General features: G+C 52.2%; 1 protein-coding gene across 2 annotated transcripts; it reads left to right on the forward strand.

Annotated features, from left to right (window-relative positions):
• The first annotated feature begins 537 nt into the window (after positions 1 to 537).
• CUEDC2 (CUE domain containing 2) lies at positions 538 to 27,486 on the forward strand. 2 transcript variants are annotated; one of them, XM_074999810.1, is made up of 9 exons: positions 538 to 667; positions 20,734 to 20,826; positions 21,648 to 21,791; positions 22,247 to 22,308; positions 23,193 to 23,326; positions 24,484 to 24,663; positions 25,021 to 25,082; positions 26,898 to 26,958; positions 27,340 to 27,486. In XM_074999810.1, the coding sequence occupies exons 1-9, from the start codon at positions 573 to 575 to the stop codon at positions 27,484 to 27,486; spliced, it is 978 nt and encodes a 325-aa protein (XP_074855911.1). In that variant the 5' UTR covers positions 538 to 572. The 2 variants fall into 2 exon arrangements, with proteins under 2 accessions (XP_074855911.1, XP_074855912.1); XM_074999811.1 differs by lacking the exon at positions 538 to 667 and adding an exon at positions 20,569 to 20,589.
• The last annotated feature ends 334 nt before the right edge of the window (positions 27,487 to 27,820 follow it).

The raw sequence follows: 27,820 nt of genomic DNA on the forward strand, positions 1-27,820 counted from the left end.
TGGGGAGAGGCTGTTCCCGGTGGCGGCAGGTGGCAGAAGAAGGAGCGACGGGCTGGAGTGACAGAGCGGGAGCGGGAGGCTGGATACGAGGAAAGCTCTTTCCCCAGGCGGGGGGTGAAGCGCTGGATGCGCTGCCCGGGGAGGTGGCGGGTTCCCCACCCCGGGGGGCGTTTCAGTCCCGGCTGGACACGGCCCTGGCTGGGATGACTCAGCGGGGGTTGGTCCTGCTTGGGGCAGGGGCTGCACTCGGTCTCCTCCCGAGGTCCCTCGCAGCCCCGTGGTTCAAAGCTGTGCCCCTCCCCCTCCCACAACCAACCCCCCGCCGCACCCCGGTCCCCTCACCCCGCCGGAGAGGGTGAACGAGGCGCAGGGGGTGGAGGGGCGTGGCCTGGGCAGGGGGCGGGGCTAGGCGCGTGGGTTGCCAACTCTCCCGGACCCGGCCGCGGGGGTGGAGGGGGGTGTTCACGGGCTCCCTGGCCGGGCAGCGAAGAGGACTTCCGGCGGAAAGCCCCCGAGTGCCCACAGCAAAGATGGCGGCACAGGCGCTGCTCTAGCCTCCCGCTCCGAACTCTATGGCGGAGGGAGTCACGTGCTGCTTTCAACCTGGCTGCGCGGGACCCGGCTCGGAGCGAGCGCGCGGCCGCGGCGGGGACGCGCAGGAGGCCAGGTGATGCCCCTCCCCCACCTGGGGCCCTTCCCCCATCTGTCCGTGCGTGCGTCAGTCAGTCAGTCCGTCCGGGTGCGGGGTGGGGCCGCTTTCTGCAGCCGCGTGTGTCTGTCCGCGTGGGGGGGGGGAGGCGGGAACCGTCCGTGTGTCTGTCCGCGGGGGGCGGGAACCGTCCGTGTGTCTGTCCGCGCCCGGGGGGGGGAACCGTCCGTGTGTCTGTCCCCGGGGGGGGGGAGGAACCGTCCGTGTGTCTGTCCCCGCGGGGGGGGGGGGGGGCGGGAACCGTCCGTGTGTCTGTTCGCGCGGGGGGGGGGGAACCGTCCGTGTGTCTGTCCCCGCGGGGGGGGGAGGAACCGTCCGTGTGTCTGTCCGCGCGGGGGGGGGGGGGGAACCGTCCGTGTGTCTGTCCGCGCCCGGGGGGCGGGAACCGTCCGTGTGTCTGTCCCCGCGGGGGGGGACGGGAACCGTCCGTGTGTCTGTCCCCGCGGGGGGGGGCGGGAACCGTCCGTGTGTCTGTCCGCGCGCGGGGGGCGGGGGGGAGGAACCGTCCGTGTGTCTGTCCGCGCGGGGGGCGGGGGGGAGGAACCGTCCGTGTGTCTGTCCGCGCGCGGGGGGCGGGGGGGAACCGTCCGTGTGTCTGTCCGCGCGCGGGGCGCGGGGGAGGAACCGTCCGTGTGTCTGTCCGCGCCCGGGGGGGGGCGGGAACCGTCCGTGTGTCTGTCCGCGCGGGGGGGAGGAACCGTCCGTGTGTCTGTCCGCGCGCGGGGGGCGGGGGGGAACCGTCCGTGTGTCTGTCCGCGCGCGGGGCGCGGGGGAGGAACCGTTCGTGTGTCTGTCCCTGCTGGGAACTAGTGGCTGTGGCCCCTTGGGGAGGCCCTGCATGCAGGAGGATCCGGGTGCCAGGTGCGGCTGGGGCTGGGGGCACGGTGGCTGCAGGGGCGGGGTAGCCCTGCTGGGAGAGGCGGGGGCAACTGAAGTGCTGCGCGGGGGCGAGCTCCCTGTGACCCCAGCAGCCAGGCCAATCAAAGGTGCACTGAGACTGAGGCCAGGTCAAAGCGGCCTTCTTCTCTGGGCTGGCTGGAGATGCTGAGAATCCAGCTGAAGTTATTGGGACTTGTGGTGCTGGGACTGCTCACCCCATCCTTCCAAAACCCGCCCCAAAGTACCTCAGTGGTTAGACAGCTAAAACGGGCAGCACCCAGCAATTACAGGCCGCTTGCTGCGTTGCCCGTGGTGCTTCAACCCGGATGACAGGTGTTCAGCAAGTCCAAAGCAGAGCAAGACACAGCCCAGTCTGACTCAGACCCACTCAAATGCTGCCTGCATCCCTAGGACTCCTTGATGTGGTTCTGTCTCTCTGGGTCTCAAGTTGCGTTGCTAATAACTGTGTACAGACACAGCCCGAGTGGTTGCCACAACATCACCACACCAGTTCACCAAGCCCTGAGATAATTATACAGCCTGCTTACACTTGCGAGTTTTTATTAGACAGCTGTCACGTGACATTTAAAGAAAAATATTTCCAACTATAATAAAATCCAAACGTGCCTTTCTTCAGCTCCTCCTCCATGTTCGTTTCTTGGGGTTTTTTTTTTTTTCTTTTGCTGGTGAGTTCTTGAGCTTCTTGGTAGTGAGTCCAGGAGGGCGTGCGTAGCATGGGGAATTCAACTCTAGATTGTTGTGTCTTAGTTTCGCTTCCAGACACCTAACAATAGTGGGATTGTGAGACTCAAGTTTCCAGACCTATTATTATACTACTGTATTCAGTTCATGCTACAACATCGCGAAAGCTGTTGGGACAGGAGTCTTGGAAAGCGACAAAGCTGTCGCAAACTCGCTCCAGAAGTTGTGATGATTTTAACTTTCAGTACAACTGCTGCTTTTCGCTAGTCCTGGTTGGTTTGTGCAGCATCCAGATTACTGTCTGAAACAGCAATAAATTAGGAAGTAAGGTACTCCAGGGTGTGTGTCATGGTGAGGTGACAGCACTTATTCCTTATGAGTCCTTGTTCAAAGTGTTTTATAAACATTAACTAATCCTCATAACTCCCTTTGAGGTTGATAACTGAAAATTACCCCCACGTTGCCAAAGGGGAAGCTGCATCAGGGAGCTTAAATGCCTTTCCCAAGGTCAACAAGAAGTCCTGTCACACCTTATAAACTACCAGATATTTTGGAGACTAAGCTTTTGTGGGCCAAGACCCGCATCATCGGATGATGTCTGACGAAGCAGGTCTTTGCCCACGAAAGCTTACGCTCCAAAATATCTGTTAGTCTATAAGGTGCCACAGGACTTCTTCTTAGTTTTGAAGATAACAGACTAACTCGGCTACCTCTCTGATACTTTTCCCAAGCTCACAGAGCCAGTCGCTGTCAGAACTGGGATTACTCATAGAATCATAGAACAGTAGAGCTGGAAGAGACTTAAAAAAGCCATCGAGTCCAGCCCCCTGCTCTAAGCAGGATTAAACCCATCAGATCAGCCCAGCCAAGGCTCTGTCGAGGCGAGACTTAAACCCCTCCAGGGATGGAGACTCCACTACTTCCCTGGGGAGACCATTCCAATGCTTCACCACCCTCCTAGTGAAAAAGGTTTTCCTAATGTTCAACCTGGACCTTCCCAACCGCAACTTGAGACCAATTGTTCCGTGTTCTGCCATCCGGAACCACTGAGAACGGCCTCTCTCCAGCCTCTTTGCAACTTCCCTTCAGTAAGTTGAAGGCTGTTATCAAGTCCCCCCTCAGTCTTCTCTTCTGCAGACTTAACAGTCCCGATTCCCTCAACCTCTCTTCATAGGTCATATGCTCCAGCCCCCTAATTGTTTTGGTCGCCCTCCACTGGACCCTCTCCAGTGTGTCCACATCCTTCCTATAACTGGGGGCCCAGAACTGGACTCGGTACTCCAGATGCGGCCTCACCACTAAGCTTGACCCATAGATTCTCAACAGGCTTTTCTCCCTCTATATACTGGAGTTCAAGCAGTCACAGTGCAACTCCTCCTGCTTCTCTGTCTGGCCTGTTCTTCCTGAACAGTTTATGCCCTTTCACGGCAGCGCTCTAGTCATGCGAGTCATCCCACCAAGTCTCTGTTATCCCAATCAAGTCATAGTTCTTGGACTGGGCCAGGGCTTCTAATTCCTCCTGCTTGTTACCCAGGCTTCTGCCATTGGTGTACAAACACCCTAGATAACCAGTCAATCTCCCCGCCCTCACTGTGGCTCCTCAGGGCTGTGTTAAGGTCAACCTGTTATTCAGGGAATATTCTGATTCCCCTGCCAGAAGTTCAAAGGTGCTGTCATGGCACAGCTCTGCATCCATCCCTAGTGTCTTACTGTACTGCCTTCACGAGACATCCACATAATGTTTCACACCTGTAGCTGGGACCACAGCTCCTTTTACTGCTTAGGAGTGGGATTTTGCTGGATAAAATTATGTATAGAAGGTCCTGTGTAGTGCTCCAATTCTATGATTTTTCAAGCCTTGCCACATTAGTGTATAACTTGAGGAATTTTGCCCCAGAAGTGCCACAAAATTCCAGGGTTACTACACCTATTGGCATATTCCATTTAATATTGTACATTTGCACAGTAGTACCTTTCATTCTCAAGGACATAGTAGTTTCCTTGGCAATAGAGAAGAAAAATTGTTTGGTAGTAACGTAGCACTTTAAAGACTAACAAAATGATTGATTCGGTGATAAGCTTTTGTGGGACAGCTCGTCACTAAATAAATCATTTTGTTAGTCCTTAAAGTGTTGCGTTTCTGCCGCTTTGGTGTGTTGGAGTACAGACGAACATGGCTACCTCTCTGTTACTGTTCATTTGGTAGTAATTAGTCTAAAGGGAATTCTATTAGGCTTCTGCATAAAGACAGATTCCTCATCTCTAGCTCCTAAACAACATGCTCCCTGTTTCCTGTGTTGCCACATTATGGCTACGTCTACACTAGCCTTTTCTTTTTGAAAGAGGCCTGGTAATGAGTGAGGTCGGAAGGATGCAAAGGAGGCGCTGCCATGAATATTCAGCGCCTCATTAGCATAACAGTGGCCATGGCAATTGCAAAGTGCTGCTTTCCAATTGTGCACTGCGCACGTGGATGGGGGCTATTTGAAAGGACCACCCGGACTTCAAAAGCCCCTTATTCTATTCTTAAAACCAAATAGGAAGAAGGGGCTTTCGAAGACTGGGGGGTCCTTTCGAAAGGAACCCATCTATACAGGCAATGCACAGTTCAAAAGCGGCACTTGCAAATTGCTGCAGCTGCCATTATGCTAATGAGGCACTGCATATTCATGGTAGCGCCTCATAAGCATCTTCTGACCTCACTCCTTACCATGCCCCTTCTGAGAAGAAGGGGTAGTGTAGTCAACCTGAGTCTGTCTAATACTTGGCTTGAGCTGAACAGTCTTAGAAGGAAGTGCTGGCTATGTGACATGCACCAAAATGTTTCACAAAGACTAGCTGCAATCCTGGCATCACACTAAATGTGAGCTGTGCCAAGAGCTCTGTATTCAGAGCACTGCTTGCAGCCGTCTCTGGAGAGGAGGGTTGCAGCTAAGTGCAGAGCATGGTGGCTGATAATGGCAGGGAGCGGAAATTCTGGCTGCTGACACACGTACTGGGTGTTGTGTTAATTAGACGCATTCTGCTGGAGGGTGTTAGGTTGTTGACAGAAGTTTGATTTTACTGTTGCCATACTAAAGAGTTAATTGTGTTGCATGTCCAAGAACCCTGACCTGCTTTCCCATAGCAACCAACCACACCACAAAAATCCTTCAGACCCTTGTTAAGCACAGAACCACAAAAAACAAAGGTTAATCACCAAAAATATTTGAAATCTCCATATCCTGGAGGCTGTTCACTGTGGAAAGATTCCTTTTAAGCTTAGCAAAGTGTTTGCGAGAGTAAAGGGTCTGCTTCTTGTACTGCAAGTCCCTTTGAGGGCTGAGGGGAGCATGAGTCAGTCTGATGTTAGAGCACCCAGGCAGCTGGTCTTAAACTCCCTTTTGGCTGGTTAGGTGTGGGGGCTTTTTCTTTGCTTTAAGACAGGCAAGGCCGAACAATAAAAGAAAGTGGAGCTGCCGTTTGTGACGCCTGGCCAGTTGCCTTTGCATCGGATCAGGATTGCTCTCGGAGGCTGTGGCAGTCGGACGGTGGAGTTCAGCTCAGTTTGGAGTCGGTTAAACAAAATTAGAATGAAAAGACAACAGCAAGGGGAACAAAATTTCTCCGGCGTGAAGGGGTAGCAGCAAGCTTAGCTCTGGCTTTCAGAGAGAATGTGGACTCCACCAGCTGCTGGGTGACACCCTTGCTGCTCTGGTTTATGCCTCGGATGTAGCAGAGTATTTATTCCATAGAGGCCACAGTTCGCAGGCTGAAGCGATGACTTGCCATATCCCAAATGGCCCACCATTCCAATGATGCTCTGTACTCTCTTCCAACCAGTGCACAAGAAGGGGCAGGAGGAACTATCCCTGTGCCTCCACTTTAACCATGCAAGACCACTCCTGTGCCTGAGACATAGGCACCTCCTTCCGTATACTGACGTCATCAGGCTGCTCAGCTTATTTGTGATCTCCTGAAAGTCTCTGGACGTCATCAGAGCAGTTATTTTGATCTTAGACGCACGTGTCCCAAATCCCTCTCCTCAGATCTGCTCTGTATTTTCTTTCAGTAATTTTGCATATGGCTCACAATGATTTTTTTTTTTTTTGCACTTTAATTTCAGCAGGCCTCCCCCACCCCGGTGCGTAGGCCTCACCGCAAGATCTGTCCTTTTTAAAAAGTGTTCGTGTGTAACAGACAAGGCATTTTTTTAAAGTCTTGTCTGTAAGTTCAGTGGGATGTAAAGTGTGCAGAACTTAATGTATCTGCTACAGCAGGGCTGAAGAAAATAAGCTTTCACTGGGATTTGCTCCAGTTTTCAGAACAGAGGGATTTGAAGATGTGGCTTAAATAATGTATGCAGTTGTAGCCATGCCATCTTTAGCTGCCTAGTTAGTGTGCAAGCCTCTAGCTTCAGCACAGATCTCTGCACCAGCAGGGGAAAAAAAAGCGTATTCTCATCCTGCCTGTAAGTGAAATTCTTGTAGCCCAGCAACAGAGCCTCATGGGCCTGCTATCCTAAGAGGTACGAAGGGAAACAAGGAAAAAATAGCAGAATTTGGGGATAATTCCACCTCCAGAACATTTGTGTATCCTTTTGCCTTGTAGATGTACCCTGAGATGCATCAAGAACACAGTGAGCAAAGGTACTCGACAGTGAAAGGAATGTTTTTTTTCAGATTGTCATTTCACACCTCTTTCCAAATGACCCCACTTGTCCGCCAGCTCAGCTTGAGGAAATAGCCTTGACCCAGTGAGCTTCGTGGAAGGCAAATAAGCTGTCTGTCCAATGTTGCAATTTGAACCCATCTTGCCAGAATACCTGCCTTCAGATGAGCACGCTGCGGGCACTGACAGAGGTTGGGTTTTATTGTATAAGACCTTCCAAAATGACCCGAGATTCCAGTGGTCTCTGATCAGCTCTGATAGTGTAAAACCATAAGGTGGAATCCCAGCCAGGGAATAACACGACCCTTTCTTCTAAAATGCTGATCACAGTAGCCTGATAGCAATGACATTTCTTGGCTATGCATGAAAGAAGAGCTAGGGTGAAGCTCGGAAGTGTTCTCAGACCCTTTTAATAATCAGGAAAAATAGTTCTGTGTGGAGCCAGCTAACCACTACCAAGGAGGCAGTTATGTTAAAACACACACTGTCATTGTGGCTGGAGGCTTAAAGGAATGATAGCATCACTTCAGTGCAATTGGGCTCTGGGGAGAATCGTTTCCCTTGTCTTTAGATTGCTCACTGCATTATAAACCTCATCCCCTGCAAAACTCTGCTTAAAGGATGAGATCTGTTAACAGAGTCCCTAGTTAATCCTCTCCAAGTCATAAATAAAGGAAGGAAAGGAACCTGCTGCAAGGCATTCAGAACCTGCGATGACACTAAACCAAATTGGTAAGGGTTAGCTTGAGGCTGAAGAATCAGTTTCCAGATATTTTTCCAAGGGTTTTTATTTAGTTTTCTTGATTTCAGGGGCATAATTACAAACCAGATCTGAAAGGCAGGAGAGCCTTCAGACTTCACAGTCATTCCCGATTAGTGTGCCACGTGAAAGGGAAGGACAGGTCCGTAAGATACAAGATCCTGTGTCACTGGAAGAGAAATTCTGGATGGTCTGTGTACCTTAGAAGGAAGCGGTCAAGTAGCACTTTAAAGACTAACAAAATAATTTATTAGGTGAGGAGCTTTCGTGGGACAGACCCACTTCTTCAGACCAGAGCCATATCAGAACAGACTCAATATTTAAGGCACAGAGAACCAAAAACAGTAATCAAGGTGGACAAATCAGAAACTATATATCAAGGTGAGCAAATCAGAGAGTAGAGGGGCGGGGGGTGGGGTCAAGAATTAGTTTAAGCCCAGAAGAAAGTGTGTTGCCAAAGAAGGTGCCTGGGTCATGCTTGTTCTTTTCCACTTTTCTGGGGCTCAGTTCCTCTGGTCTCGGAGCTTGTGCAGGAGATCTTATGGACTTTAATTAAAAACACACCTTTCTGCTTTGAATATCGTGGTTTGGCTTTGTAGAGATACGCTTATCTAAGTGTGGCTCCTGTGGATGGACATGATCAAAATCTCTCCTGTCGACACGTCATCCTGGCTCTACATCATGTTCTGCAGCCAGTTGTTTTCCTGTCTACTGAGTGGGGCGTGGGAGCCTACGGAAGCTGCGTACTTTTGTCACCTCCCTGTTTGCTGATGGCGCATTGTCTCGTCCGACTGCTGCGAGCTTGTGAAGTTGTGCTGGTGGGTAATGGAATGAATCCAACGTCGAACGGATGCTAAAGCTCAGCAGAGGCCAGAGTGATGAATCTGTAACGGCAAAATCTGCTGTGGGTCTTCTAGTTCTGGCGTCGCGGGCATGTTCAGTGGCAGCTGGGAGGACGGCTGGAAAAGTTGCGGGGAGTAGGCAGTAGCAGCGAGGGCCTGAACTGGAGTTCCCGGAATTGCTCGTGCACACTTTGAGAATAACCAGACTCCTCTAGACCAGAACGTGCATGTCAGAAGATACCAAACTTAGTAACCCTCCATTTCTCCCCCGCAACAGAAACCAGTCTCCTGCAAGGCCGCTGAAATTGCCCATCCGAGAGAAGCCTTATCCTGTCACGCACCCCTCCAGTGGGGTTTCATAGAGTCAACTGCTTTAGCAGCCTTTGTCTAATAAGAAGCTGCAACAACCTCCAGATTTCAGAGGCAGTGTCCTTTAAGGCCCTTGCTTGGACTAGATCAGCCTCTTAAGCTTGCTAAAGTCAAGGTTTCCAGACTCCTGTGCATTGCGAAAGAATTGATTGCAAGCGCTGGAGCTGCTACGATTGCTGGGCCCAGACATCCAGCCACGGCGGAGCTAGCTCGGTGAGTGGAGTTGTCAGACATGTCAACTAAAAGCCATCTTGCTGTGAGGCTGATCCATGAACTAATGCTTCCCTGCAAATTTCTTGGATGTCCTCTGCTTAGATGGAAGTTCTGCATTCAGTTTGAGATCTCCGAAGGGCCTGGGAGTTCAGAGACATTACAAACCGACATCTTCTCAGGCATTGCCAAAGCTTTGGGAAAGGGGTTGTAAAATATCAGTTAGCACAGCAAACTCTTTCATATCCAGCCGCCCCGAGACTGGGAAGTGGCCACATATCCCAGTGTTCTGGATAATGGAGAGGCGTATCTGGCAATGCACAACACTAAAGAAAAACGTGATTAGATATTAAGAAACAAACAAAAATGTCTGCAGAGTACTTTAGTTACCAACCGCTAAAACCCACACTGCATTTGCTGTAGGTATTTGTATTTACTTTCACTCTGCTGTAGTTCTGGAAAACAGAACTAACATTTACTCGTGGTTAAAATGCCGGTTATTTGAGACTTCCGGATGAATCACAGAATCATAGGGCTGGAAGGGACCTCAGGAGGTCATCTAGTCCAGCCCCCTGCTTCAAGCAGGATCAACCCCTACTAAGTCATCCCCTCCAGGACCTTGTCGAGCCAGGACTTAAAAACCTCAATGGATGGAGAATCCACCACCTCTCTAGGCAACGCATTCCAATGCTTCACCACCCGCCTGGTGAAGAAGTTTTTCCTAATATCTAATCTACACCTCTCCCTCTTCAACTTCTGACTATTATTCCTTGTTCTGCCATCTGACACCACTGAGAACAGTTTCTCACCCTCCTCTTTAGAGCTCCCCTTCAGGAAGTTGAAGGCTGCTATTAAATCACCTCTAAGTCTTCTCTTCTATAAACTAAACAAGCCCAAATCCCTCAGCCTGTCCTCATAGGTCTTGTGCTCCAGCCCCTTAACCATTTTTGTTGCCCTTCGCTGAACCTGCTCTAGCAAATCCACATCCTTTTTATACTGGGGGGCCCCAAACTGGACACAGTATTCCAGATGTGGCCTCACCAGTGCCGAATAAAGAGGAATAACTACTTCTCTAGATCTGCTCGAAATGCTCCTCCTAATGCACCCCAGTATGCCGTTAGCCTTCTTGGCTACAAGGGCACACTGTTTACTCATATCCAGCCTTTCGTCCACTATAGCCCCTAGGTCCCTTTCCATCCTACTGCTGCTGAGCCAGTCAGTCCCCAGCCTGTAACAATGCTTGGGATTCTTCCGCCCCAGGTGCAGGACTCTACACTTCTCCATATTGAACCGCATCAGATTTCTTTTGGCCCAGTCCTCCAATTTATCCAGGTCCCTCTGGATTCTTTCTCTACCCTCCAAGTGATAGGATGCCAGCTATGAAAGAGTTTCCTGTAGTTAGTCTGAGCTGTGGCACCCCCGTTGCTGATCTATTCATCCTTCTCTTCTCTCCTCCCAGTTAGACATTGCCTTGCAACTGCTGTTGATCAAGGAGACAAGTGACCATGCCAGTTCTATTGATCAAAATAAATTACTAGCAACTAATTTCTGGACCTCACTGAAGTGCTTTTGAGGTGCTGGGCTGCGCTCTATTGTTCAGTAAATTGGGTTGTCAGAAAAAGCTATTGTTACAATTATTGTTCCCTTTTATTGTTACAGTTCTCTCATTGCAGTGTTGGCTAGGCACATGGCAATGACAAAAATCACTTTTCCTACCAGTTTGCAGAGGGAGGTGATGGCTCTGAGTAAAAGCGTGATGAAATCTGTCCTTCCCAGGAATGACTGTAAAAAGGGACATCCCCATGTCTGTATTATTGCCCATCCATGATTTCTGCAAAGGCTAATGTCCTTCCCTGGACTGGCGAGCTCAGGGAATTTGCAAGACAGTTGTTGCTCAGGCACTCTTCCCAACAACGAGATTCCAAGGTGGGAATTTTGCCACTAATTGGGTTGATGATGCTTGAGGCGGACAAGAAGGTAGCTCACTCCTCTGGAGAGGGGGGCCGCAAGGTTGATGGTAGCCAGTGGGTTTTTGCCAGGCACCCAAGAAGATAGGATGCGTTTAAGAAAACCGCCTGGGCAGCAGAGGGTATTTTAACACACCATTGTGTTTCTGAGCCACGTCCACATTTGAAGGATATGACATTTGCAAAGGCAAGGAAATGACGTGCGGAGTCCTTCTGTGATGAAATGGAAAAGCAGCGCTGCAAGCAAACACTTAAAGGAGGGCGTCGGGGAGGTGTAATGTCGGAGATCTCTCTGGAAGGTACTTTACTTTTTGTTTCATTGCAACACTAGGAAATGGGAATCTTCACGTTGAGATTTTACTACAGAAGAGCCTTTGAAGTTAATAATAATCCGTTTGCTGTGCTGGTGACGTCTTCCTTCCTGTGTTGCTTTCATTATTTAGCTCGGTGCCTGGGTTGGTGTTCTTCACTACGAGCATTTGAGCAGCTCCAAAGAGAGTGAGGGCAATTCCACCTCATTTTGTTACTGACCGATGGGAAGGAGTCAGTGGCGGGGGCGTTTAATTCCCAGTTAGAAGATGAGAATGCTGCCGGAAGGGTGTGGCTGTAGAAGCGCTTGGAAGACCTGGGTTTGCAAGTTGAGATTGGTGGTGGTTCGTATCCCAGCTGACAGGGAGTGCGACATAGTCTGGCTCCAGCTGCTCAGACGTTCTGCCTTCTGTGGTAATGACCCTCTCCGCCATGTGCAGTGATGCAGTCGTCGTGGGAAGGTTTTGGTGACCCAGGGAAAGGTCTCTCTCAGGGCCCAGTTCAGGCAAGACTTTGAAAGCCAAGAGAGCAACTTTGAGCTGGACTTGGTCCAGGGGGGACAAGCAAATCAGGGCAACGGGTTCCCAGCCAAGTATGCTGCTGTATTTTGAATTACTGACAGCTGTGTCATGATTGGGCCTTGCTTGGTTCCCTGGTACAGGGCAGTGGTGCCTAACCTTCTTTCACCCATGATCCCCATATCTTATTGCACTTGTGTTGTGGCCCCCCAAAGCTTAACCCCTATTAGCCCCAACCCTCCCCCATCGCCAGGCTTAATCCCTATCAGATCCAACCCCCCCATCCCCAGGCTTAACCCCTATCAACCGCCACCCCCCCAGGTTTTATGTGACAGAAGCGACGAGCTCTGCCCACTGCTCCTCCACAGCCCCCGCTGCTCCCCCCATCGCCTCCTTCTCAGCACAGCTCAGGCAGGGCAGGCTTGGCCATCCCTCTCCCCAACTCTTTTGCAGCCTTAGCTTCTGGCCCTGCTGGCTTCCTCTCCCAGTGCTCCCTGCTGCCGCTGACTCCGCTTGTGGCTCTGGAGGTTGCCACCGCTTAAAGTTGCAGCCTCCAAGGCACAAGTGGAGTCAGCGGTGGCCTCGCTCAGAGCCGCAAGTGGCTGTTTAAAGAGCCACCTGCAGCTCCAGAGCTGCGACCCCCTTGGAGTCAAGACCCACGGGTTGCGCACCACTGCTATAGGGGACTGCAGGCGCTGGGCCTAGGCTGTGATGGCCTGAGTCAGTAAGGTTGGATGTGCCCCTCGGGCCAGCAGCAGATGAAAGCATGTGTGGCTGACCACAGTATGTGGCATTGTCTGTGTGTGGTGCAGAGGACCTCAGCCGGACCACAGCAACAGTCTGATGGCAGATGTGGTCAGTGGGGCTGTTGTGGGATGAGGGAGTTCCTGCTCCCCCACCACCATTGCTATACGGTGTTGTCTGGGCTCAGCTTCAGCCAGTAACCTTCAGCCAGGTGCTCATCTCAGCTAGGCCATGAGAAGCAGGAGCCGGTGTGATCTCTGTCTGATGGAAAGGTGGCCTTGCACTGGGTGTTGTCTGGGTCGTCCAGCTCGTGGTCTCCCACTCACTGCCATGGTGGCTTCTTAGTGACACTGAGAAGAAAGGCCCTGAGCTATTGTAGGGCATTTCCACATATTCCTGTCTCTGGATGCAGGACAGGAAAGTTGAATGATCAGTGGTATCAAATGCTGCTGGGAGTCCATTGGTTGGAGTACTCACGCCTTCCCTGTATCCCCCATCCCATGTAACTTAGCAGAGAAGGCTATAAGGTGACCAGATCACAGTCTGTAAGTACTGCTGTGGGGAACAGAAGTTTGATAATAGGGGGCTTTTTGCTCTAGTAGCCAAAGGTCTAACAAGATCCAGTGGCTGCGAGTTGAAGCTAGAGGCAAGCTCAGATGGGAAGGAAAATGTAAGTTTGTAATAGGGAGGGCACTTTTTGAATCACTTCCCAAGGGCGAGGATGAATTCTCCCTCACAGGCCATTTTTAAAGCCAGGTTCATGTTTGTCCCCAAGGAGAAGACGACAGGTGATAGTGGTCAGGGATTCCCTCCTAAGAGGGATGGAGTCATCCATCTGCCATCCAGACCAGGAATCTCGGGAAGTTTGCTGCTTACCAGTAGCTAGAATCCAGGACGTGACAGAGAGACTTTCAAAAAATCAACAAAACTGTGGATTATTACCCCTTCCTACGTCTCCTACTTCTCCATGCCTTGAGCAAATCTCTGTGGATTATGTAACTCTGGGAAGGAATATGGAGCGCAGCTGGTGTTCTCATCCATCCTCCCTGTTGAAGGAAGGGGTCCAGGCAGAGATTGTTGAATCATGGAAGTAAAGGCATTGTTGCGCAGGTGGTGTCAGAGAGAGGGATTTGGTTTCTTCGACCATGGGACTCTACTTTGAGGACAAGGATTGCTAGGAAGAGACAGAATCCACCTAGCGAAGAGAGGAATGAGCATCTTTGCAGGCAGGCTTGCAAACCTAGTGAGGAGGGCTTTAAACTAGGTCGTCAGGGGATGGCGACACAAGCCCTGAGGTGAGTGGGGAAGGAGGAGAGTACAAGAAAGGAGGACCCCTGGTTTGAAGGGAAAAAGTAGGCTAATGAGCTAATTATCTAAGGTGTTTGTACACAAATGCGTCAACAATAGGTGGAGAGAGCACTTCAGCATCCTTTTCAACAGACCCTCCATTGTCGACCCTGTGGCCGTCGACCAGATCCCTCAGAAACCCACAATAGACAGTCTTGATCTGCCCCCTACAATGAATGAGATCAAAAAGTCAATCAGCCAGACCAGCTCCGGCAAAGCCCCTGGGATGGACGGCATCCCTGCTGAAATTTTCAAAGCGGCAGGACTAGTGTCACTTGAAGCCTTTCACAACATCTTGACCAGCATCTGGGAAGAAGAAGACATGCCCAAAGACTTTAAGGATGCCACAATCATCTCGCTCTTCAAGAACAAGGGCAACAAAGCTGACTGTGGAAATTACCGGGGCATCTCCCTTCCCTGTACTGCTGGGAAGACCTTGACTCGAATCATCCTCAACTGTCTGATCACCAGCATCTCAGAGGAGAACCTACCAGAGGCACAGTGTGGTTTTCGCCCAGGCTGTAGCGCCATTGATGTGATCTTTGCTGTTCGTCAGGTCCAGGAAAAGTGCATAGAGCAGAACTTGTATCTGTATGCTGTCTTTATAGACCTGACCAAGGCGTTTGACAGCCCTGTGGATAATCCTGTCAAAACTTGGCTGCCCAAAAAGATTCGTTAACCTCATACGCCTATTCCACAATGACATGACTGGCTTTGTTCTTTCAAATGGCAAGTCCTCAGATCCATTTGAGATATCCAATGGTGTGAAGCAAGGGTATGTGTTGGCCCCAGTGTTATTCAACCTCTTTTTCACATGCGTCCTCAGCCATGCAGTTAGGGACCTGGACCATGGAGTCTACATAAAATACAGACTTGATGGGTCATTTTTTGACCTTCGTCGTCCGAATGCTAAAACCAAGATGCTTGAGAGGCTCATCCTTGAAGCCCTTTTTGCTGACAACTGTGCACTTATGGCACACCAGGAATCTGATCTCCAGCTCCTCATCAACAGGTTTGCTGATGCCACTTGCCTCTTTGGTTTGACCATCAGCCTAGGAAAAACCGAGGTACTGTTTCAGCCTGTTCCAGGATCTGCTGTTCTCCCCGCTTCAGTCTTTATTGAAGGAACAGAGTTAAAAACAGTAGAGGAGTTCAAGTACCTTGGCAGTGTGATAGCCAATGATGGCTCCCTTGACAAAGAAATCAATGCCAGAATCTGCCAGGCCAGCCAGGCACTAGAACGTCTGAGAGCGCGAGTGTTGAATCAGAACAACATCCAACAGTCCACTAAACTGAAAGTGTACAAGGCTGTAGTCCTGACCAGTCTCCTGTATGGCTGTGAAACCTGGACCTTGTACAGAAAACATATAAAACTGCTGGAGCGCTTCCACACACGCAGCCTGAGGTCAATACTGCACATTTGATGGCAGGACAAAGTTATGAACCTGGAAGTCCTGGACAGAGCAGGAACCACGAGTATTGAAGCCATGATTCTGAAAGCCCAGCTTCGTTGGACAGGGCACGTCATACGAACGGAGGAGTCAAGAATCCCTAAGCAAATACTCTACTGTGAACTCTCCCAGGGCAAAAGGAATCGAGACAGGCTTTGCAAGAGGTATAAAGACTGCATGAAGGCCAACATTGCTCATGCTGGTTTAAAACCAGATCAGCTAGAGCAGCATGCCAAAGACCGAACAGGCTGGTGTGCTCTTGTACGACACGCGTATGACAACTTTGAAGAGCAGCAACACGTACGCTTCATTGATGCTTGTGAGAGGAAGAAAGCAAGAGCAGCAGGTGCACCAACAGAGCCAGGACAATTCCCTTGGCCCCACTGGGAACGCCCATCCCGTTCAATGCTTGGACTCCTCAGCCACATGCGAGTCCACAACCAATGAGCCTGTGCAAGCTCAAGACGTCATGATCGGACACGACGGACTACCTGCATACGTTACATTGTACACAAATGCAAAAAGCCTGGGAAACAAATGAAGAATTAGCGGCCCTCGCACAGTCAAGTATGAGGTGATGGGAATAAGGGAGACTTGGTGGGAAAGGAGTTCGGGAGAACTGGCAGTATTTTAAAGAAGTCTTATTAAAGGCACAGGGACAAACCATCCCGATGCACAGTAAGAAAGCAAATATGGTAGACAACCAGCTTTGCTTATCAGGGAATCCCTTGGTGAGCTTCAACTCAAAAAGGATGTGTATAAGAAGTGGAAACTTGCACAGGTGACTGAGGAAGAGTATGAACCTATGGCTGGAGAATGCCGGGGGGTAGTCAGGAAAGCGAAAGCATAATTGGAATTGCAGCTAGCAAGGGATGTGAAGGGCAACAAGAAGGGTTTCTACAGGCATGTTAACAATAGGAGGGTGATCAGGGAGGATGTGGGGCCATTACTGGATTTGGGAGGTAACCTGGTGACAGATGATGTGGGAAAGGCTGAAATACTCAATGTTTTTTCGCCTCATTCTTCACCAGCAAGGTCAGCTCCCTGTCCACAGCATTAGGCAATGTAGTGTGGGAAGTAGCTGGGCAGCTGTCAGTGGGGAAAGAACAGGTTAAGTACTATTTAGAAAAGCTAGACACACACAAATCCATGGGTCCGGATTTAATGAATCCAAGGGTACTGAGGAAATTGCCAGATGTCATTGCAGAGTCTTTGGCCGTTATCTTTGAAAACTCATGGAGATTGGGAGAGGTCCCGGATGGTTGGAAAAAAGCAAACGTAGCACCCATCTTTAAAAAAGGGGAAGAAGGACAATCCAGGGAACTATAGACCGGTCAGCCTGACCTCAGTCCCCGGAAAAATCATGGAGGGGTTCCTCAAGGAATCCCTTTTGAAGAATTTGGAAGAGAGGAAAATGATCAAGAGTAGGCAACATGGATTCACCAAGGCCAAGTCGTGCCTGACCAACCTAATTATCTTCTATGATGAGGTAACTGGCTCTGTGGACATGGGGAAGTCAATGGATGTGACATACATTGACTTCAGCAAGGCTTTTGATACAGTCTTCCACAACAGTCTTGCCCATAAGTTAAGGAAGTATGAATTGGATACATGGACTGTAAGATGCCTAGAAAGCTAGCTAGATGGTTGGGCCCAAGGGTGGCTCAATGTCTGGTTGGTGGTCAGTTTCAAGTGGAGTGCCCCAAGGGACTGGTATTGTTCAACATCTTTATTAATGACCTGGGTGAGGGGATGGATTGCACCCTCAGCAAACTTGCAGATGATACTAAGCTAGGGGGAGAGGTAGGTCCACTGGAGGGTGGGGATAGGGTCCAGAGTGACCTAGATAAATTGGAGGACTGGGCCAAAAGAAATCTGATGAGGTTCAACAAGGAGAAGTGCAGAGTCCTGCATTTGAAACAGAAAAATCCCAAGCACTGTTACAGGCTGGGGACTGACTGGCTAAGTAGCAGTGCAGCGGAAAAGGACCTGGGCATTGCAGTGGATGAGAGGCTGGATATGAGTCACCAGTGTGCCCTTGTACCCAAGAAGGCTAACGGCATATTGGGGTGCATCAGAAGAAGCATTTCCAACAGATCTAGAGACGTTATTATTCCCCTCTATTCAGCACTGGAGAGGACACATCTGCAGTACTGTGTCCAGTTCTGGGCCCCCCAGTATAGAAAGGATGTGGACGCATTGGAGCAGGTCCAGTGGAGGGCAACAGAAATGATTAAGGGGCTGGAGCACGTGACCTATGAGGAGAGGCTGAGGGATTTGGGCTTATTTAGTTTGCAGAAGAGAAGAGTGATGGGAGATTTGATATTGGCATTCAACTTCCTGACAGGGGGCTCTAAAGAGGATGGACAGAGGCTGTTCTCAGTGGTGGCAGATGGCAGAACAAGGAGCAATGGTCTGAAGTTACAGAGGGAGAGGTGTAGGGTGGATATTAGGAACAACTCTTTCCCCAGGAGGGTGGTGAAGCACTGGAATGTGTTGCCTAGAGAGGTGGTGGATTCTCCATCCCCAGAGGCTTTTAAGTCCCGGCTTGACAAAATCCTGGGTGGGATGATTTCATTAAGGTTGATCCTGCTTTGGGCAGGGGGCTGGACTAGATGACCTCCTGAGGTCCCTTCCAGCCCAAGAATTCGATGATTCTGTGAAAAGATCTGCTCCAGTGCAAAGAGGAGTTCTTTCAGGGTGGCGCTGTGGCCTGTGCTGCGCAGGAGGCCAGGCTGCGTGGTCACCACGATTCCTTCTGGCTGTAGGATCTGTGAATCTCTCACATTGCCAAAGCTGTTTGCTCCGCTCCTGCCGTGTCTCTGCACAGATGGGTTCTGAGCCCTGGTGCGGCCAGCAGAGTCCCACTGTCTGGTGCAAGGGATTCTGTGTCTGGAGATGAACCCCAGACAGCTCTTGCAGGACACACAGGGCTCTGTGGTTCGCTGGCTGAGGGGGGCTTCACAACACCATTTGCATGTGAAAATAATGCTTGTTACCCCACAGGAGGTGGTGTCCCCTGCAGGGGCTAAGCACAAGAGGGGAGCTCTGTGTGTCCTTTCAGTCTGGTGAAATCCCCTCTCAGGAGACGTCCGCAGCCTTAAGTCCAATCAGAGCTGGCGCTCCAAACTTCACAGGGTTGCTCTCCTAGGCGTCTGTGCTGCCAGTTTTGGGTTCGGTCCTACTCCCAGTTAAATCAATGGAGTTTTGCCACCAGCAGGATTGTACCTGGAGACCGTAAGCTCTCTGAGGGGGTGGCCACGTCAGGCTGCAGCCCATAAAGTTAAGTTGCTTTTCTGCTGTAGCACATAACAGGCTGGTCTTGGATTGATTCATCCTAATTTATTATATCCAGTGTATACACAGAATGTATTCATTGTCGATATTCTTGGTTATCCATAGTATGAAGCTGTGAAGGAGAAGCCCACAGGCCTGTGTCCTGTATGAACAGCTAAAGCAAATTAGCAGAGTGGGATAGCATAAGCACTTGCAACTGTTGACCCTGATAAAATGCCTGCTTGGCTGCTCCTTGACTTTGGGGAGCTAAACAATGGAACCCATCCAAGAGCTGAGCTGGGTGAGGAAATAAGACTTGGCAGGGTAAGTCGAGCCAGAATCAAGCAGTGCTAAAGGCCTATAAAATATCCCTGCTAAAATCTGAAAGGAAGCAGCTTCCTGCGCTAGGGGCCAGTGTTCTGCAGTTTATCTTCCCTCTGTCAGCTACAGGATTGGACGAACCTCTTTAGTCTGGCACCCTCCGGACTTGACCGGTGCCAAACCAGAGAATTTGCCAGACCACGGGAGGTCAATATTGTCTAGCAGCCTCACCAACACTCCCACTGCTCACTGGGCTCTGAGAAGACATTTAGGGGTAAATTGCAGCTAAGTAACAGCCCAGAACACTGAGAGCCAGGCCTGGTGGCTGGAAACAGACTTTATGGGCCCATGGGAAGTGTGGCCACACCCATGATAAGTGGTCATCCAGCTAAGTAAAGTCATGGCAGATTATGGATGTTACCAGATGAGAGAGTTCCAGATTAGAGAGGATCAACCTGTACAGCTTAGCCACGCAGGACTCCATCTGCCTGGACCTTCAGGAAGGTCCTTCAGGAAGGGGTGTGAGAATGTCAGGCTGAGTCATTCTTTACCTCAGAAATGTCCCCCGTCCTAGGACTGTGTTATGTTCTGATAACTTTGTGCTTCCTAGGGCTTGTTGTTCTTTCATATGTTTCAGTACAGGTTTTAACCAATTGGTATTGTCCTCAGTTTGACATGCCCTTGCCATGTACCCCGAAGTTCCTTTTCCGAGGTAGAACTCTCTGGGGTCCCTCTCTCCCCGTAACCTGAATTAGGATAAGAACCTAAACACCTTCTGGTCAAATGCAGCCAGTGGCGAGCCATAACCCTTAGCCTATAAATTCAGAACTACGCGTTTCTGTCCGTACCATGCCTGTGTCGCTCACCATCCTCGAGAAGACATCTGTTCCCACTGTGCAGGGAGAGGCTGCCTGCCGTGCTGCCAGCTGGCCTGTACATAGGGGGAAGGTCTAAGTGAGACAGCTGGAGGGACAGCATCTCTCCAGCAGATCCAGACTGGACTTTGCCCAGAGAGAGTGGGTGGGCGGCGCGGTCCTGCTCTGGCTTGCATGGGAGGTCTGTGATCCTTAGAACGCCCCTGCTAAGCGACTGATCAAATGCTCCGTTGTCACATTCATCTACAGAGCAGCTTCACAAAGCACAAACAGTGGGCTCCTGTTTGTGCAGGATTCCGCCGGCGCTGTCCCGCCTGACCTGGAGACCTTTGGTATTTTGGCTGGCAGACTAGTTGGCTGTGCCCCGTCTGGTATTCCCATGTGAAAGCCCTCTGGACTGCCCTTTTGCTGAAAGGCACTAGCCTGTCTCCCACCCATTTACGAAGCCAGGCACCGCTGAAAACACTGGGAGCTGGCAGCTCTGCCCTCTTCACCAGAGAGCAAGCAGTACCCGAAGCCTTCCTTCCTCAGGCTCCACAGCTCTGCCGTGTGTCAGGCTTTCCAGCTACGCTGCACCTGCTGCTGGGAAGCTTTGCTGGGCAGTTGTGGGAGCGGTTGAGGCCAGCGGCAGAAGAGCAAAGCAATCACACTCCTCTCTCGGTTGGTCCTGTGAGAGTTCCCCAGGGCACAGTGCTGGGCCAGCGGGGTTTGTGGATTGGCCGGGGTGGAGTGATCATGCATGTGAATGCTTTGGTCTCATCCCCACCTCTGAAATCATGTTGTTTTCTTTTTCTCCCACATAAGGAAACCGGTGGAAAGAGATATGGATCTTGAAAGAATCATTCAAGACTCTCTCATGTGTTTCATCCAGACTCACATCCCTGCTGCCGATGTCAGGTACATTCCAGCTCACGGTGCAGACTTGGACTCTTTGTTGCCTCTTTCATTAACCTCCAAGTCTTGCGTTCTAACCTCCTCTGTGTTCTGCTGCCCCTCAGCCCAGATCTCGGGGGCAGGTGTCATTTGTCCTCAGTCTGCTGAAACCCTCCCACCATCTGTAACGCTGTTACCATTTAGTAGCTTCCGGTGAAACTGAGGCATGAGGTTATTCATTTCTTATGCAGTAACACATCCCTCTAGCTTCTTGCATCTCAAATGGACGGCAAAGTGCTTTTCAAACAGCAGGCTGACCTACCTGTGCACGGAGTTTGTAACAAGAACGCTGCCCCTCCAGTGAGATGCGGCCACCTCTAGGTTGGAGCACAGCAGCTGTTTTGCCGTACCTGGCAGCTGTGAGCAGGTTCTGGACAGAAAGTGGAGACGAGCACCACATCCAATAGGTTGCTGACCTGAAATTCTGTCTACAGAGTGCAATCACCCGTGGCGTCTTCCCCAGGCATCGCAAGAAGGTGCTCAGGACCTCACTCAGACACTGTCAGTCCAGCAGTGCACTGTGCTGTAACTTCAGGGCTGATGGGGAAGGAAGACAGTCACAGCCCAAGTCATCTTCTGCAGCACTTCTGATTATCCCTGAAAATCTGCATCCTAAGACGACTGGCCAGACCCTCCCTGCCTACCTTTGTGAGATCCGGTCCAGTCCCTACACAGGAGGCTGGCCAGGTGCCTCCTGTGACTGCAGTTACACGAGGTTGAAGAGCACTAGAGGGGTAAGTTCCTGTTAGCTCTTAACCCTAAGCTTGTGTTCTCCTTGTCTCCAGCGGGATGGACGAAGTCGTCTTCTCCTACATCACTAGCGTCCTAGAAGAATTAGGCTCAGCAGAGTTGGCCGAGGAGAACTTTGATATGGACACCTTTGTGGAAATGATGGAGGCATATATTCCTGGCTTTGCAGAAATCAACAGGTGTGTGTCCCCAGTCCTCTGCCACATACACTCCACACTTGAGCTGGGTCCGGCATCTCAATACCACAGAGCTCAGTTGTTGCCTTTAACTGGGCATGACATGTTGCAAACAGACCCTAGCCCTTCACAGCCCCCTCCTGGCTATACCGGATTGCCCATGATACTAGCCCCCTTCCTACACGGGCTTCACAGGGTCCCTCTTTCTAACTGTAGGCAGTATGGTGGGCTTGCATCCCCGGGGTCCCAGGTACTCAGTGTAGAACTGCAGAAGCAGCTGGGTGCTGTTCATGACTCTCGCCACGTCCCCCAGGCGCGTGAGGAATGCTGCGCTGACCTTGCGGAGCATTTTCAGGGTGGGGGACCCATAGGCACCTAGACCTGCAGGAGAAGTTTGTGCTGGAAGGCGACAAGGCTCCCACTCCCTTTGGCCAACACTCTGCAACTGTCTCTTGCAGGGGGAGCGTTTGTGAGATGATGTTTGCCCTCTCGGAAAGGCTCAGCGAAGTGCGCAGCAAAGGTGAGCTGTACTGCGGGTGCGCAGGCACCTGAGGTGCCTCAGTTGTGGGGTTGTCCCCTTACGTTTTGGGAAGGCTGGGACGCGTGGCAGAACAATGCACGACCGCTGGTATGTGGGAGAGGCTCGGGGTTGTTTGACCTTTGATGGGATTAAGTCAGAAGCCTGGCAGCAGTGTGTGGGAGGGGAGCAGCTTGGAATGCACTTGTTTTGTGGCTGAATGAGGGGCACTGGTGGGGGGAAATCCACTTGAACGGATCCCGGGGGGTTCCTGGTGATCCCACCCACACAGTAAGTGGAGTTCCCTGGACCAGACTTGCCCTGAGGGGGCTTGTGTATAGTTTGGAAACAGGACTGGAGGGAACAGGTCCAGTATTCCTTCCAAGGCCAGCAGTGAGCTGGGGGTTTCTCTCTGCATTCTGTTAGCAGCATGGCTCAAGGGTCACAGTCTAAAGGAACTGCTCCAGCCCAAGGGACTGGCTGCAGGAGTTGCAGGGTCCACGGAGGCAGACTTGATGGCCATAATGGTACGGTCCATTCTGCCCTTAGAATCTGAGATTCAGCCGTGTGAGTGCATCACAGCAAAGCAATAGCTCTGCTGAGAACATAGGCGTAAAATCACTGGGGTCAGACCCACTGGGGCGGAGGAGTCCAGGCTTTGCCCAGATGACGCCTCACTGGCATCTTATCAAAGGCCCCTCTGAATCTGAGGCAGCTGTTCCTGGCTGGAGGCAGTAGTAGAGCATTGGTTTCCAGCCAGTCACAGAGAAAGGAATTTGTGCAAGGGTACGGCACAGGAGCGACCTGGTCCTTCCCACAGCGGAAGGGTTATGTAGCTGTCACCTTTGCAGGGCTGCTGCTCAGGAACTGTGCATTGTGTCTTTAAGACAAGGTTTGCCGAAAGCCTGTGGGGATTGGGAGCAGAGCGCCCGCTGAAGAGCAGAACCCCAGCCATGAGCAGGGGGCAGGAGCTTCTGATGCGGGGAGGCTGCTTGTGCCACCAGCAGCAGCTGCGGTTCAGGTACCGGCACACAGTCGTAGACACGATGCATGCCGTAGGTAATGGAAGGAGAGCTCTGGCTCTCGGGGGGCTCCTGGGAGCGGCATTATCTCCAGTGACCTCGGCTCGCCTGCTATGCCGGGGTTGTCGGTTCTCGGGGAGAGCCCTCAAAGGGGAACTCAGATGTTGCCAGAAGTGAGGGGGTGAGCCCAGAGCTTGCGTGCCGTGTGCTGACCCAGCCCTGCGGCCGGAGTGCCACGTTGGCAGTGGGAAGCCTGCTTGGAATTAAAGAGCCCACGGCCCTCTGCGTGAAGGCCAAATTCCGACGGACTGTGGCATTGTGCAGCCCTAAATTCCCTCCCGCCCTCTAACGTCACCATTTCCTGTCCTAAACTATCGCGTGGCTTCCCCTTGCCACCTGACGGCAGCTGCGTTTCAGTGCAGGGGCCCGTGGTGCCTGAAGAGTGTTTGCAGAACTGTCTGTAACGTGGGTCCTATGCCTGGGGACCTGGTGGGCTAGCAAATGCTCATTAAATACGGACCGTTGTCCCAAGGCCCTGGCCTCCATCCCCTCTGCAATTCCAAGCCACGCCAGCCTTCACTCTGCATGATTATCGGCCGTGCCCCAGCTGCAGAGACCATCCACCCCAGCACATCTGTGTTCTTCTCCTCCCCTTCCCTCCCCTCCCCTGGGGGCAGAGCGAGCATCCGGGCAACAGTCACCACTCGTCAGTCACTCTTCTAGCAATGCTCAGTGCTCCAGGCCATGCTCGACCCCTCCCCACCACTGGCTGGGACTCATCCCAGTTGTCAAGCCAACGCCTAAGCGGGCCAGTTCCCAGCACCTGCGTGGCTCTGGGGGATGGATGTCCAGCGGCACACCAGACAGATGAGCCGACACCCAGACGACCTGCCCTGGGGGGCTGGTGACCTACTGACAAGAGGCAGACCAATGGTATCCAGGCTCTTGTTGCTGTGCATGAGGACAAGACCTGCAAATAGCTAAGCCCATAACCAACTCCCTAGCTCCAGGGATGGGCCTGGCACGTACCCCAGGAGGGACGCATCTTCCTTGAAGCTGCAGAGAAGCATCTGGCTTACTGTAAACCAGTTTTCCTGGCCTTAAATGCCCAGTGCCTCCAAACTCAGCCTCTGTCTGTCTGTCTTACCCTGACCAGGGAGCAGGAGGGGACGTGAAGGATGGGGTGCAGCTGCTCCTGGAGGTGTTCCCAGCCTGCACCCTTAGCCAGGCCCAGAAGGCACTGGCCATGGCGTTGGGTAGCCTGGAAGAAGCGGTGCAGTTACTGGTGGAAGAGAAGGTGGAACCTGGTGAAGGCCCCGGGGGTCCTTCTGTGAAGGTACGCGGCCCTGGCAGCAGCACACGGGGGGCTGGAGGAAGCAGTGTCCACAGAAACGCAGCAGGGCATAGAACCAGCTGAAACATGGTTCTTTACCTCTGAATGTGGCCTCTGGCCACCTTCCACATCCCCTAGCAAATAGCAGAAGCGAGCAGCTCCTCCCACTGTGAGCAGAGCAGCGAGATCCCAGCACTGGCTCCTTCCCTAGGGTCTTAGCCCCACACCCCTTCTCTTCCCCTACGCCAAACAGCCTGCAGCCAGGCTGGCGTCTCCCTGCTGGGACTAGCTAACAGGACAGAATTGGACACGCTGGTGGCTTTGTAGTTCTCACACTTACCCTGCTCTCTCTCACGCCAGGAGACAGTGAGTTCCCGCCGAGCGCCCAAATCAGAAGAGCTCAAGCGCTTTATTTTGCAGAAGTAAGTACCACGCGCTGAGTGCTTGCTCAGGCCCTCGTTCCAACACCAAGAGGCGGCACAGACCGGGGGCTTGGGAAACTGTCCCACATGGAACTTGCCCCTGCCCGGGCTACCCAGCCAGACTGAGCGAGCCGAGAGCTTTGGTGTGCGCCGCTCAGCAGATGGGCCACTGGTAAGGCGAGCACCCAGCCATGCCCGAGCCACGGCTAATCTCAGACTGCCAGGCCAGTCAGCGAAGGGAGGGGAGCGCTGCTCAGGGCTTCGCTATTGATTCTCACGGCCACCTTGTAAGTGCTGAAGCTGCAGCCCCCACCTGCCTAGCTGGGATCGGCCCCTCCAGTCTGGTCCTTCCTGCTTTCCTATGTCATTGCCAGTGCTAAGTGGCAGCTGGACCTCTGCTGTGGGTGTGACGTGGCGGATGAGACCCCAGCTTGCTCTCCCAGAGCAGTGCCATCTCCCAAGGGCTAGCCTGGCTCTGACCCAGGTCGGGCATGACTCTGAGGGAGCAGATCTGTTGAGTACAAAGGTACCAGTTAGTCCCATACGTCACTCTCACTTTAATGGTGGCTCAGGCAACATCCTGTACCTACAACACACCTCAAGCACCGTGACGGAGAGCAGTTCTCAAGCAGGCAATACGCAGGAGCAGCTCAGGGGGAGATGACCAAGGCTGGCAATGCTGTCACACGCAGTAGCACCCTGAGATTCACACAACTTGCGTGGGCGTATGTCGAGTTAACGCCACTCTGAGTGGCGGGGAGCTGGCGCCTGCTTCTGGGCTGCCTGGCACTCAGGGGAGCCAGGAAACTGACCAGTGCAGCTGCCCTGCCGGAAGCCAAGCTCTGCCTCCCTGGTGCTCACAGCACTGCCGCTCTGGTCAGTTTCCTGGCTCCTCCGAGTAACACGGAATTTGACTTTCAGGGGGCTGTGCGAGAACGCAACGTCCACGTAAGTCGGGTCTGCTGGAGTCGCGTTGGCTCCAGAGTGGTAGCGGGTAAAGCACTCATCGGTACAGCGAGCAAGTCGTTGCGTGTCAGTCGCACACGGTGGCACATTTCCCCCGGTCAAAGGCAAAGGGTTACAGTGCATGAAGTTTTGAAGGGGAGTCAGCTCCGTGGGCCTTGCTGGCGTGTCCTTTTGGCGCAAGGCCACAGCTGCTGCCCCCTGCAGAGACTGAAAAGGAGCAAACCTGCTTCCTAAGATAGACCAGACCTTGGCTCTTTCATCTCAGGTAACTCATGATAGGGCGAAGGTTCTGGCCCCTGACTCTCCAAGCAGCATTCCCTGTAAGCTGAGCTTGGGCAGCTGCCCAGGAGAGATTCAGGTACCACCCAGCTGATCAGCAGAACACCCACAGCCATTCATAGTAGCAGCAGGTTTTTCTTTTGCTGGTGCACATAACAAAATTTATTCCACTCCTGGATGGAAGAAATGAGAGGAAACATTGGCTACAGAGTATTCAGGCACCTAACAGCAGGCACCTAAATACCTTTGTAGATCTGGGCCTTCCAGAGCAAACCGAGCAGCCAGTCTGCATTCAGGAACATGTCACAAGACCTGAGGTGTCACCCCAGGTTACAGGGACCTTGAGCTGGCTGTGAAAGGTCAGCACCTCTGATGGTGCAGCCACGTCCTCCCTCCCACAGTCAGTCCTGGGCTCACCCCCAGCTGTAACCTTCTGGGCTGGAGGCAGAGCGCAGCAAGTGCTGGGAGGTCACACTGAAAACGAGGGGCAGGCCAAGGGCTAAGGAAATGGGATGCAGCTCAAGTCAATTAACGTGTCACAGCTCTCACTAATCCCCACCTGCATTTCAGATACATGATGGTGGACAGTGAGGAGGACCAGAAGACACACAGGCCGGTGCCACCCAAGGAGGTGAGGAGAGCATGGCCACCAGAGTCTTTGGCTATAGCAGGGTCAGCTGCTGAATGACAGCTGCCACAATGAAAGTCCACTTCCTGGAGCCTTGGGCGGGCGGGAGGGGGGAATGGCTCCAGCCATATGCTGGGCAGGGGGGCTGTGCGTATTTCCCCCAGGAGCCTAACACTGCATTTCCCCAGGAGGGTGGATGACTGCATCAGCAGTCACTTGCTCTCCTATCCGTTCTTTAGCCAAGACGCCTTCTGCGGCCACCGAGCTCTGCCGGTCCTGCTCTTAGAGCATACAAGAGACGGACCTGAACCCCACAGACCCAGCCAGGCCTGCCCCCTTCCCCAGCCCTCCTCTCACTTTGCATCAATTTCACTTCCTTCCTAGGCTCCCAAGAAATTGATCCGTTACATTGACAACCAGGTGGTGAGTACAAAGGGAGAGAGGTTCATGAACGTGAAGAAGCCAGAGAGCGAGGAGATGAAGAGAACTTACATCAGCCTCAAACCCGCCAGGAAATACAAATTCCATTGACGGACGTTCCCTCCACGGCATCACCCTGGACCTTGCTGCCTGCAGCAGGACAGATGAGAAGGGCCGTCTGCACACCCCCAACAGGAGCCTGCCTGCTGCCGGCAGCCTCTAGGCATAAGCCGTGGAAAGGCCTTTACAGCAGCCTGTTTGCGTAACCTTCCCAGTTGGCCCTCCACAGCCAGGAGCCAGCAGTTGCTGTGGCAAATGTGATCTCCCTGGCTACTGTTCCGCCGGTCCTTGCATGGGGACTTTTTATAGCCGGCGTGTGGCTAGTGCAGTTCACAGCAGTCTTTTTAAATCTACGTGTAACCATGTTTCTCTTGAGTGTGACTGA

The sequence above is a fragment of the Carettochelys insculpta genome, chromosome 7, assembly GCF_033958435.1.
Source record: "Carettochelys insculpta isolate YL-2023 chromosome 7, ASM3395843v1, whole genome shotgun sequence".
Classification (NCBI taxonomy): domain Eukaryota; kingdom Metazoa; phylum Chordata; order Testudines; family Carettochelyidae; genus Carettochelys; species Carettochelys insculpta.